This window comes from Gossypium hirsutum, chromosome A06, assembly GCF_007990345.1.
Source record: "Gossypium hirsutum isolate 1008001.06 chromosome A06, Gossypium_hirsutum_v2.1, whole genome shotgun sequence".
Lineage (NCBI taxonomy): Eukaryota > Viridiplantae > Streptophyta > Magnoliopsida > Malvales > Malvaceae > Gossypium > Gossypium hirsutum.
Genome location: NC_053429.1, coordinates 199,793 through 213,068, shown reverse-complemented (window position 1 = coordinate 213,068; position 13,276 = coordinate 199,793). Strand labels below are relative to the sequence as shown.

Below are 13,276 nucleotides of genomic sequence, written 5' to 3'. Positions count from 1 at the left end.
TGGATCACATGGATCTCTTAAATACCAAGTCTTTCCTTAGACAGAATATCCCTTCTATAGTAATTTAATAGCACAATTAAATACTACTATTATACCCTCAAATATTGAAAGAAAAATAGGACAAGAAAGAACACAAGAGTTTTAACGAGGTTTGGTAAATTATACCTACGTCCTCGGGCACTAACACCATATGATAACTTTACTATCTCCAAAATATTACAAACAAATAGAATTCCTTAAGAATTCTCAAATGGGAGAAGAGAGAAAACTAAGAGAGAAAGATTGGTTGGGATAGTTGAAATGAGAAATGATTAGGCCTATTTATAGTTGAGGTTCAGGGACTAACTTGCAAATGGCCTAAAAATTAGGGACCAAAATTGCAATTATCCCATTCAACTTTAAACAACTTGCCTATCACTTTTTTTTTCTTTTGGTGCCACTTGCACCTCCCATTTTTGACTTTTCAACCCCTTTTTAATTTGACTTATCAACAGTTTGTAGGTATAAATCCATGAGAAGAGATTGTATAAAAATGTGATTTTACTTCATTCTTATCCCTTTGAAATAGGAGAATGACAAATCAGATTTTTCCTCCTGATTTTCAGATTTTTCTCCTGAAAAAATTCAAATCCAATTAAAAATGCTAAAAATGAGGAGAAAAAATCTAATTTATCATTCTCCTATTATAAAGAGATAAAGATGAGGTGGAGTCACAGTTTCATACAATCATTTCTCATAAATCTATATTTTTTTCAATGAATCAAGTTACATCATATATATATAAATATAACTTTTTTAAAATTAGCATGGTTCGTCCATCCTTTGCATTCGGTTTGTTATCAAATAATAGAGTAAAAAATTTAAGATTAAAATATGTTTGAAATATTTGTATTCTTTGTAACTTTGAGATTTAGTTTTTGTATTTTTATTTTTGGGAATTTAATTCCTCTATTATTCAAATCTAAAATTTTAGGTCTAACTGGTAGCTCGTTTGAATTTTTTTTTAAAACGATATCAAACTTTTTATTAAACTAAATGACAAATGATTCTGTTAAATAGAAATTTTTTAAATCAAATTATGATTATGGTCTCACTACTATATTTAAATTTCGGATTTAGTATCAATATTTTAATTTGACATAATTTGATTCTTGTGTTCTTATAATATTATTAGTTGGTCCAAACAATTGACACCCTTAATTATTTCAATTAACATGCTGAGGTCGATTTTTTTTTCTTAGAAATACTCATTCCAACTTTCATTCTAAAAAAGATTCTGTGTGTGTTAGAAAAGTGCTTTAAAAAAAAAACTCATGTTAGCATTTTAACTAGAACAATTAAAGATATTCTTAAATTGGACTTGCTAATGTCAAAAGTAGATGACTAAATTATTTTAAATTAAAATGTAAATATTAAATCCAAAATATGAATATAGTTAAAACTATAATTTGACTATTATTTTATATGTGTATATATGATTATTTTTTAAAAAACACATTTTTAACACAAAAAATCTATCTCGAAATAGTTGAGGATGATAACTATTTAGTTAACTAATGTTACTATAAAAGTAGATAATCAAATTATGTCAAATCTCAAATGAGATCATATTGGATGGATTAAAATTTAAAATTTACCATTATCAAATTAAACTCCTAACCCTAAATTATAAGTCGACTGAACCACAAGTTTGAGTTGAAGTGTTCATTTAAAAACAGTCTTGGTTTGGATCCTTAAATAAATAAATAAAAACCCTAAACCTAAATCAGAAGCCATTTAAAGGGTAAGACGATCTTAAAATTAAGGCATTGTGGAATTAATGTGATGCAGGTGCTGAAGTTGGTGTTTGTTATGGAATGAAGGCAAATAACCTGCCACCACCAGCAGAAGTTATCGCCCTTTTCCAACAAAAGGGCATCAAACGAATGCGGCTCTATGATCCGAACCAAGATGCTCTGCAAGCCCTCGGTGGTACCAACATTGAGCTGTTGTTAGATGTTCCCAGTGCAAACCTTGAATCGGTTGCTGCTAGTCAAGCCAATGCTGATCAATGGGTTGAAGACAACATCAAGAAATACAACACTGTTAATTTCCGATACATCGCTGTCGGGAATGAAGTAAAGCCTACAGATTCATTTGCTCAATCCCTTTTTCCGGCAATGCAGAACATTCGTAAAGCAATAGTGAATGCAGGCCTAGGGGATCAGATCAAAGTTTCCACCGCTACGTTTTTCGCTGCTATTGATAAATCATCTTTCCCTCCATCGAAGGGCAGTTTAGATCCTGAATATCAGAAACTTCTTGGCCCAGTCATAACTTTCTTGAGGGACAATCAAGCTCCATTGCTTGTTAACACATATCCCTACTTTGGCCACATCGGAGACTCCAATGTTCCTCTTGACTATGCTCTCTTTACGGCACCGTCTGCTGTTGTGCAGGATGGTTCGTTGCAGTACCAGTACCTTTTCGACGCGATGCTGGACACCTTTTACTCTGCCCTGGAGAAAGCCGGTGGGGGATCACTGGACATTGTTGTTTCGGAAACTGGTTGGCCATCAGACCGTGGACAGGCCACGAGTGTCGATAACGCAAAGACTTACAACACGAAATTGGTTCAACATGTGAACCAGGGTAAGGGGACTCCGAAGAAACCCGAAAAAGCTATAGTAACTTACCTGTTTGCGATGTTTGATGAGAATGAAAAAGAACCGGCATATGAGAAACATTGGGGGTTGTTTTTCCCAAATAAACAGGAGAAATACTCCATTAGTTTCAATTAAAACCGGTAAAGCCATTTTTCTCAGTCTCGGGTATACTAAAGTTTACCATTGTCATCGCCTCTAAAGAAGGCAGCATAGGCCATATATAGAGGCAAATAAACATGGATGTCTACTGTAATTTTATATAATTGGATGCGTTCTGCTCATTTCTAAGTTAAATAAAATGGTTTCGGCTATTATCCCACTACTTTCTGATTTGAGTTTTAATAGTTTAAGGATCACATTACATATTTTTAAAGTATAAATGACACATTATCTCATTCATACATAATTTGTGTGTAGAAAAGACTTGATATATAGTAATTTAAGTAATTTTAGTAAAAATATGCCCTACAGCTATACATGCGGCAAGTATTAATTCTTCATCTTAAAAAAATATCTTCCATTCAAACATGGACCGACCTAATTACAAGACTCTAATAAAATGCCATTATTTGACTTGTGACTCAAGTTTTTCAAGTCATATTATTAATTATAGGTATAATAACAAATTTAATTTTCAATATTTATATTTTTATTAATTTAATTCTTTTATTTAAATTTAATCATTACTTTTTTAGAAAATATCAAATTTTTATGTTTTAAAATTTAACATTTTAATCTATATTTCTATTAAAAAAAATTAATTTGACTCTTTTCAAATTTGACTATTTTTCAAAAGATTAAGAGTTAATTTTAATTAAAAAATAAGGATTAAATTAATAAAATATGTAAATATTAAGAGTTAAATTTACATTATCCTTAATGACACTGGAAAATGGTTAACTAAAATCGAAATTTGAGTAGAGAATGAGTTATATTAAAGTCTTCCATTGATATTAATTTCGTATTCAATATATATAAATAAATAAGAAAAGGAGATGATGAACCAAAGACTTTTCAGTGAAGTATACGAGTGGGCAGGGCACTCAAAAACTGCCAATAAACAAATGGCAAAGTTAGGCTTGGATTAATGGTGGTAAGAGTTTTAATTCATGTACCATAATTTTCATAGGAATACTAGACCTGCCAAAGCAGACCATCCTGGGCTGTAATTTCTGTATAAAAAGGGTGGTGAGAGTTGGTGTTAGAGGCATCACAGCACTTCTAGAATAGTAAAATCTTTTATTAGCTAATGGCCAATTCAATCATGCATTCAACTATGCTTCTTCTGCTTTCTGGGTTGCTATCGGCTATCTTCAAAACCACAGGTCTCCCTTTCATTCTTTACACTCTTTATGTTTCTTAGTGAATCATTTATACAGACCCATAACTAGAAATTATTTGGTGAAATTTATAAAATTAGATTAATTTGGTGAAATTTTTAAAAATCCCTAATCAGAAGACAAATATTTTTATGAATTTTAAAAATTAAAAATCTGTATTTTTTTATATCACACGCACCATTGGTAAGAGTAAATCGTTGTCCCCTAAACTACTAGCAGATACTTTCTATAATCGATATTGTGAGTATGGAGTGAACCACGAGTAAAGCGATAAAAGATTTACGTTAAAATATTCTATTGAACTCAGTTTTGAGTTTTTAGAGTCCAATCCGAAAAGCTATTCAAAGTGTAAAATGTTTGATTTTAAAATTAAGGCATTGTGGAACTAGTGTCATGCAGATGCCCAAGTTGGTGTTTGTTATGGAATGATGGGAAATAACTTGCCACCAGCAGCCGAAGTAATCGATCTTTACAGAAGAAAAGGCATCCAACAATCGCGACTCTACGCCCCCAACGAAGCTGCCCTACGAGCTCTCGGAGGTACCAACATCAAGCTGCTATTAGATGTTTCGAATCCGAGACTCGAATACCTTGCAGCTAGTCAAGCCAATGCTGATCGATGGGTTCAAGATAACGTCAGGCGATACAGCACCGTTAATTTTCGATACATCGCTGTCGGGAACGAAGTAAAGCCATGGGATCCATTTGCTCGATTCCTTTTCCCAGCAATGCAGAATGTTCATAATGCAATAGTTAAAGCAGGCTTAGGGAACCAAATCAAAGTTTCTACGGCTACGTTTTTCGGTGCTATGGAGGTATCTTTCCCTCCGTCGCAAGGCAAACTTCGTGGCGATTACCAACAACTTCTCGGTCCAGTCATAACCTTCTTGAGGAACATCAGAGCTCCATTACTTGTTAATGTATATCCCTACTTTAGCCACATGGAAAATCCAAGAGATGTTCGTCTAGACTATGCTCTCTTTACGGCACCGTCTGTCGTTGTGACAGATGGTCCATATCGGTACCAGAACCTTTTCGACGCGATGATGGATGCATTTTACGCTGCCTTGGAGAGGGCTGGTGGGGGAAGTTTGGACATTGTTGTTTCGGAAAGTGGGTGGCCGTCGGCCGGTGGAACGGCTACGAGTGTTAATAATGCGAGGACTTATAATACGAATTTGGTTCGACATGTGAATCAGCGCAAGGGGACTCCCAGGAAACCTGGAAAAGCAATAGAAGTTTACTTGTTTGCGATGTTTGATGAGAATAATAAAGAACCGGCATATGAGAAACATTGGGGGCTGTTTTTCCCAAGCAAACAGGAGAAATACCCAATTAGTTTCAATTAAAAGGTGTAAGGCCATTTTTGAAGAAAGCCAAGGTAATTAGTGTAATTCCATAGCTCAGCTCTTTGCAAGTGAAATAAAATGGGTTTCTCTATTACATTTATAAAAGATAAAAGCCTTTCTACTTATCCAGATTACAAGTATTTCTATAACAAAGATAGGAACATACTTTGCACTTTAAGGGATGCTTTAATGTAAAAACAAGCATTTTCTTTGGAGTACACATGTAAGCAACAATCAAGCATTTTACTTATTAATATTGGTATGAAAAATTACAAGTTTAATATTTATTTTTTTATCACACCCTAATCCACAATTAAGTTTCCTATTAGCAGTAAACTTGAATGCTATCCATAAGACAGATGTTGAAATCGCCATATCATAATAGCATTAATTAACAAGTCTGCAAAAAGGCTTTATTTTTCTTCCATTTTACACATTAAGAAATACACACCATCCCTAAATGCATCATTTTCGCTATATTATATCAAAATACAGAACTAGTAAAGTTGTATTGAATTGGTTATGCCTACTACACTCAACTGAAATGCTGAAACCAAACTTCAATTGATGTGGCCATATCTTTTACCTATTCAAAATAGTTGTTTATTATGTACGGTTGAATTTGTTACATAATGACTTGTGTTTTTTAAGGTCAATTTATGGTTCTAGTCCTTCTACTATGTTTAAATTTTAAATTTAGCTTTTATACCATAGTTTAGCATGGGATTAATACATTATCTTCTACCTCTGTTTAGTTTTAATGTTCAATTTGGTGCTTAAGTTTTTTTTTTGTCCTGGCTTCAACATTCACTATAGTACCCAAGTTTTATCAATTTCATACTTGAGTTTTTATTGTCCCTAATAAATACTTAAGTTTAGCTTCAATGTTCAGTTTTGATACGAAAGCTTTTTTGTCTAGATTAAGTACTTGTGTTTTTGTATTGGAACACACTTGTCAAACATTCATTAGGCCACATGATGTCATTTGATTGGGTATCAAATTAAATATTCAAACCAACTCAAGTACCTAATTCTATATTAACCTTTTAACACGATTCAATCTCTCTACTTTTATAATGTCAATAATTAATCGAAATAGTGAACAACATTAACTATTCTGATTAAAATGTTGACATAAATTTTTCTTAAAAACACCTATTCCAATTCATTATGTTTGCATGAGTGTTGGAAAGAGTATTTTTAGTGAAACCCACTTCAACATTTTGACAAAAAAATAGTGACTTATTAATGAAATTATAAAAATAGACCAATTAAACTATGTTAACTTAAAATACATTGACTAAATACCTATTTTAAGCATATACTAGAAGGACCAAAATCATAATTTGACCATATTCCTACCAACTCCTTACTTATCCTCTGTTTATTACATTCCTAGTACTTCCAACTGCTCCATTTTCAATTATAATGGTCCTTACGGTTTTCATTCTCTATATAAACCATCGTGTAGCATCAAAATCCATAACAGCTTAACCTCTTTTTCATTTTTTTTCACAATGATGGAAATATTCAAATCCCCAAATCCCTGTCTCCTTTTATGTCTTGTGGTACTCTGTTTCACAATCCCAATCGCATTAACCAAGGCAGAAGCAACTACAACCACCCTCCCTGAAAACGAAGGGAACAATGCTGAACCTGTGGGCAACAATGCTCCATTTGCTAAACCTGTTGGGGACAACGGGAAACAATCCCACTTGGGCTATCAACAGCAAAAAGACCCAAACTATCCACAACAAGGCATTAACCAGCCACTGTCGTCAGGGTTGAACCAGCCGTATTCGGCTACGAACCAGCCTTACTCTGCCGGGTTTAATCAGCCGTTTTCTAGTATCAGTCAGCCATTTGGGGGCACCAACCAAAGGGGCTCAATGGAAAACGTTGCGTTTGATAATGGGGTTAAAAAGAAGACTGGGATTCCAAGTGTTGCCCTGGTTTGTTTATTTACGTTGATGGTTTGCTTTGGGTTTTAGTAACCCATTGCTGAGTCATGAACTACGAATCAAATAGTTAAGCAGACGTTCATGCTATGTAACCTACGTACTCGTTTATTTGTAATCCCTAGTTTTATCTAATGAAAAGCTTATGTTAATGAAAATTTAAACTCGATTATAAATTTGGGTGTTTCCTTCAAGATTGGGATCAGGTGGCGACAAGGGGAGTGCCCAAGTGTCGTAACCAGGCGTTGGGGCGGACACTCTTCCCGCATGCCTTGCGAGTAATGACCACTCATCTGATCCCGTTAACTGCCTGAAGGATCATGATTCTTCCCGTAGACGCGTATCTAATTTATATACAAAACGTCAGCTCCTTGCTTGTCTCGCTAGTCGGTGTGGGATTTAGAGGAAAGTTTTAAGCTAGCTTAGGCTTTTATGTTTTTAAAAGTTTTTACCGCGTAAATTAAGAGATATTTTTTATTTTAATTTTAACCCAAAAAAATGGTACTAATAAAATTAAAAATATGACTCCTTTTAAATTTATGCGCAATAATAATATATTAGTCCAATTTAATAATAAGATATATGTAATTTTATCTACTTTTATTTATATTTTTTATGATCGAAAAAATATTTATATTAATAATTAGTAATAAATATTAGTAATTTAGTTAAATATTTATTAAGTCAAAATGTATAAGAAATTATCTCTAATGAATACAATTTTCAAGTTATTTAAATGATATTAGTAAAACAACATAAAATTATATTCTTAAAAATTAATAAATATGTCCTAAAATTAAAATACAAATATTATTGTATAAAAATAACTTTTTCAACTCGAATTATATAGGGGTGTATTTGGAAATATTTTTAAAGTCGTGATAATCTTGATTTCCAAAATTTAGGAAAAACAAAATAAGGTAAATGCTCAATTTTTACTAAATGTTATGATTATTTAAGTTTATTTTTACTTGAATAATATTAAGATACCATTTAATGTATATACGTAATTGCGATTGTTTTTAGAATAAAGAGTAACTTTCATTAAACCAAAAGAATTGGATATCAAAAGATAAAGAGAAGAAGACCAACTAACCCGAGCTAAGAGGCTCGCCCCATACACTCTGTACAGCTCAATTATTGCCCGGGCCCAATTGGCAGAGCCCAAACAGCCCAATAAGCCCAACCGGCCCCAAACCCAGTCAGACTAGGGCGGAAACCCTAGCCAAGCCTAGCGCCGTGCCCATCCCTCTGCCATCGCTTTGTCCCATCGCCACCCACCTGCTCCACCGCCTTGCAAACGTTGCCTACACGCCACAACCAACTCCTCTGGCACCTGCAATCAAAAGAAAAAGAACAGAGCAGAGCAAGGCAGCAAGCAACAGTAGCCACATTTTCTTAATATTGTAATCGGCTATAAAGCCTAAAGGAGATCAGTTTGTAAGGGGGGAAACCAATTGTATTTGAGAAAAAAAAACTGAGTGTATTTTAAGGGAGTTTTCCCCTCTTTTAAAGACTTTCAGAAATCAAAAAGAAAAAGATTTGAAGGTGATTTTCGATTCTCTTGTTTCAGATTTGTTTATTTTTCTTTTTCTTTTTCTTCTCTCTACATCTACAAACAAAGAAATAAAAAAGGGAAAGCAAAACTAACCTGAGGCTGATTCGCAGCCCCGCCGTCGGTGGTCCTTCACCGTCGTCGGATTCGCGTTCAAAGGAGGGGGACTGAACCATTTTCTTTCGGACCCTCGGGTCAAGAAAACTCAACCCTTGAATACGCCGCGAAGTGAGGGCAAATAAAGGCCATCTTCTCGTCGCCGGCCTTTGGCTTCGGCGGCGGCGAGGCCATTCGTTGGCAATGACCATGGCCGGATAATGGGAGGGGGCTGAGAGGATCCCATTTTTTTTTTCTTTTTGTAACAGGCTGCAAATGAGGGTTTCAATTTTTTTTTGTAAGTAATAAAAACATTTAAACGGTGCCGTTTGATGGAGATCTGCGCATGTTTTGCCCTAATGGGTAATTTGCGCATTTGGTCCTTCCATCTTGCGCTTGAAGCGCAATCTGACCTTTGTTTTTTGATTTGGACCGCGAAATTTGTTTCTGCTTCAGTCTGGTCCTTTGACCATGTGCGGTCATTTGCATTGAAACGCTGCACTCTAGGATTGGGGCATATTGCCTGATCAGTCCTCCAGCGTTTAGGCGTATTCAAGTTCAGTCCCTGAGCTTTTTATTTACAGTTTGGACCCCCGGATTTTGGTTTGATTTTAATTTCATCCTTTAGTTCATTTAATTTATTTTTTAAAAGAAAAGGGGAGTTCCTTTATTATTTATTTTAAGTTATATATGTGTATATTTTATTTACCTAATATTTTTCTTATCGTTTGTATTACTTGATTTAAGTCAATATAAATACATGCATGCATTTTTGTAATACACGTACATATTTTTCCCAATTTATATGTATATATACTCATACATATATTCTTTATATTCTATAATCTATATACCTTTTTTTATTTTCATATATATATATACATACGTACTCATATATTTTTGTCTATATACATCTTTCTACTTTCACGAATATATACACACTTATATATATTTTTTATATTTTATAATTTTTATGTACATATATATATTTCTTTTAAATACATATATACTTTTTAGGTTTTATAATTTTAAAATACATATATACGCACATACTTTTGACATTTTTTATATATAAATTATCATTATTTACTTACTTATATTTTTATTATTTTTAAACTTTGATGTATACTTACATTCTTTATAATTATATCTATTTACATTTTCATCATTATTTTAAAATATTTTAATCTCACTTGCTTATATGCTTGTTTTCTTGTATGTTGTTGATTCATCCTTTTTTATTTATCTTATCTTTGATGCTATTGCTCGTATTATCATTCTACTTACATCATCATCATTGTCATCCCATAATACCCATTTTTACTCAGATTTGTAAAAAAGGAAGATTTCGAAAATAAAAGTAATACTCGGTATTTGGGATCTTCGAGAGGATTGAGCCCTAATGTGTTGGGTTCCCATTTTCTTCGTCGAATCTAAATAATCGAGAATCCTCTTTAAATAAAAAATAAATAAAAGCTCATTATCAGGATTTCAATATGTTGTGTCCTAACGCATTGGATATGACACGTTTTTTCTCAATACGAGGATTTTTCAAAAATAAAGGCAATATTTCATATTTAGATTCGAGAAGATCGTGCCCTAACTTACTGGGTTTCGATTTTCACAATAAATCTAAATATACGAATCTTTTCAAACTCAAGTTTTTAAACAATCTCGGGAATTAAAAAAAGATCGTGTCCTAACTTACTGGGCATGGTCCCTTTTCTAAACCCGAGATAATTAAACATCTTTTAAATAAGTAAATTTTTCCATTCATCCGCATATCAGGAATTCAAGACATTGTGTCCTAACTTACTGGATGTGATGCTTTCTTTCTCGATTAACGTGGAACGTGTCCCTTTTTCCTAAAATTTTTAACATTTCAATACAAGGATCGTATTTTTAGATTCTTCAAAGTTCTCGATTTTCGACATTAAGACATTAAGTAATCAACTAAGGTACCAATTTTGGGCGTATCGAGGGTGCTAATCCTTCCTCGTGCGTAACCGACTCCCGAACCCGTTTTCTAAATTTCGTGGACCAAAACCGTTGTTTTAATAAAATCAAACCGTTTATTAAAAACAACCATTTTTCGAGGTAATCCAATCACACCTCATAAAAAAGGATTGGTGGCGACTCCCATTTTTGTTTTCATTTTCCAAAACCCAAGTTGACCCCGTTTTCATCCAAAAAATGGTGCCAACACACTCAATTTTAAGACCCTTCTTCCCATTGTTCGTTACAATCCCTTAACAAGATATCCGAGTTACATTCAGGACATGTATCCTAGCATGACATGTTTCTAAGATACTATTTAATATTTATATTTGGTTGCAATTATTAAACTTTATTTTTACTAAATTAATATTTTGATATTACCTTGTATTAGTCTACTAAATCAAACTAAAAATATTATAAAATTTATCATTAAAAATTATAAATTCTATAAAAGAAATCAAATTTTAAACACTAATTAGAATATTAGAATAAAAAAAAATTAAAACTCAAAAGGGCTTAAAATATTTTTATAAAATTTAGGAGAACCGAAGTCCTAAGCTGTCAACCCATAAATTCTCTTTTGGCCATCATCGATATATCAAATATTAATTCTTGTTTTAATTACTCATAATTATTAGTATAAATTTTAGTTTATTCATTACTAATTAAATAAAAATATGGGTAATGTTATCATTTTATCTCCATCTCAATAAACTTAAACCCATCTATTATGAAATAAAATATTCAATAATACGATTATTAATTAAGTAAAAATATAGGTGATTTATACAATATACTTTAATTTTCACATAGCTTGATACTTTAATTTTTGTAATTTCATTACTTATTCAAAATAATTTATTTTAATTAAAATAATGTGAATTTTTAAAAATTGTTAGTGCTATTAAATTTTTTTATTAAATTCAGTCCAATTACACTATTATTTTCTTACGTGGATATCGAGTTTTTTTTTTTTTTTGAAAGTCACTCCAACATGAAATAATTCTAATGGTGTTAATAATTGACCTAAATTTTTAATTTTAGAAAATAAAAAGATTAAATTCTTAAAAATAAAAATATAAAAATTAAATTTTAAATATACACACAAACGAAACCTAGGTGAAACCATATTAGTTTATAACAAAAATATGGGTATTGGGCTCATTTCATTAGGCCGGCCTGGGTCGTCTCCGTTTTCAGGCACTTAGCAAATCCACAAAATTCTGGGCTAAAAGACTGAAATTCCTATGGTTGGGTTTATTATAGTCTTCTACAAATTACTGGGCCTGAGTTTCAGTTAAAATCTACACATTTTTGGGCTTTATTCAGCGACAGTCGTTTCCCAATGTTGTAAACTGCAATCAGACAAATAACAGAGATCTGTGTGCTTACTGCTTATAATACTCCATTATTTAATTGCCATTTTAAAATGTTGAATTTAAACACATTAGGCAAATGCATCAATAAAATGGTTAAAGTTTTCCTCTATTCACATTGTTGGAATAATAGCAATACGATGATGACATCTCATTTGGGTGCGTAGTAATATGAATTTCCATCATTTCAACAAATCCCATGCAGTTTAAAAATCTTATTGGTCACATTAATAACCTTGTTTCATGCTTCTACTCTTCAAACTCTTTAGAATATTTTTTAATTTTGTTTCAACATAGTCGGCGAATAAAACCCACTTTTTTTTGGCAATAAAGTTCACATGTATTAATATGGGTAATGATGAATCTATCATAACCTCTTGTTAGTCCACTCGTGAACCAGCTGTTTCGATATCAAATAACGAAAACGATGGGTGCTTTTGTATTACACACACTTATATTTGTGGTCTAAAATCTAAATATTTAGTGAGTGATTTATGTTATATAACTAACATCGAATAACACTTACAAAAAAAGCATTTTGCTGTTCAAATGTGAGTGGTCTTAAAGTTAAAGCGATTAGGGTTTTCAACCAAATAGCAAGAGGTGTATCATTTGGATTCTACCACTGTAACTATCATTTAATTTTAAGTACATGTTTCACTTGTGCTGGAACATTATGAGTTAGGTCACTTCAAGCCTGGTTATTTCAAGTTGCTCAATTATTTTAGGTTCAGATCGTTTCGAAATTAAATTAGATTTAAGTTTATATCAATTTGGGATTAGATTAATTTGAATTGAGTGCTTCAAATTGATTTCTAAACTTAATAATCTACGTTCTATCAATTGAGTGCCTTGAGATAATTTTCAATCAAGTTAATTTAGGTATTAATAAACTTGAGTTTTAATATTTTCAAATTATTTCGATTTATGTTAATATTTGATTTGGGTTGTTCTAGATT

The 13,276-nt window shown here is 32.3% G+C and overlaps 2 protein-coding genes and 1 non-coding gene across 3 annotated transcripts; 2 read left to right on the top strand and 1 right to left on the bottom strand.

The window, feature by feature from the left end:
• The first annotated feature begins 1,736 nt into the window (after nt 1-1,736).
• LOC107938123 (glucan endo-1,3-beta-glucosidase, basic isoform) lies at nt 1,737-2,965 on the top strand. The gene has a single exon (XM_016871189.2). The coding sequence runs from the start codon at nt 1,857-1,859 to the stop codon at nt 2,778-2,780; it is 924 nt and encodes a 307-aa protein (XP_016726678.2). The 5' UTR covers nt 1,737-1,856; the 3' UTR covers nt 2,781-2,965.
• Nucleotides 2,966-3,805: 840 nt separating this feature from the next.
• On the top strand, nt 3,806-5,621 carry LOC107938117 (glucan endo-1,3-beta-glucosidase, basic isoform). The gene is made up of 2 exons (XM_016871184.2): nt 3,806-3,970; nt 4,385-5,621. Exons 1-2 carry the CDS (start codon nt 3,895-3,897, stop codon nt 5,332-5,334), a joined length of 1,026 nt encoding a protein of 341 aa, XP_016726673.1. The 5' UTR covers nt 3,806-3,894; the 3' UTR covers nt 5,335-5,621.
• A 1,869-nt stretch (nt 5,622-7,490) lies between these two features.
• Nucleotides 7,491-7,593, bottom strand: LOC121231297 (small nucleolar RNA Z279/snoR105/snoR108). The gene has a single exon (XR_005929359.1). It is a non-coding gene; the product is annotated as a small nucleolar RNA Z279/snoR105/snoR108 (small nucleolar RNA).
• Nucleotides 7,594-13,276: the final 5,683 nt, after the last annotated feature.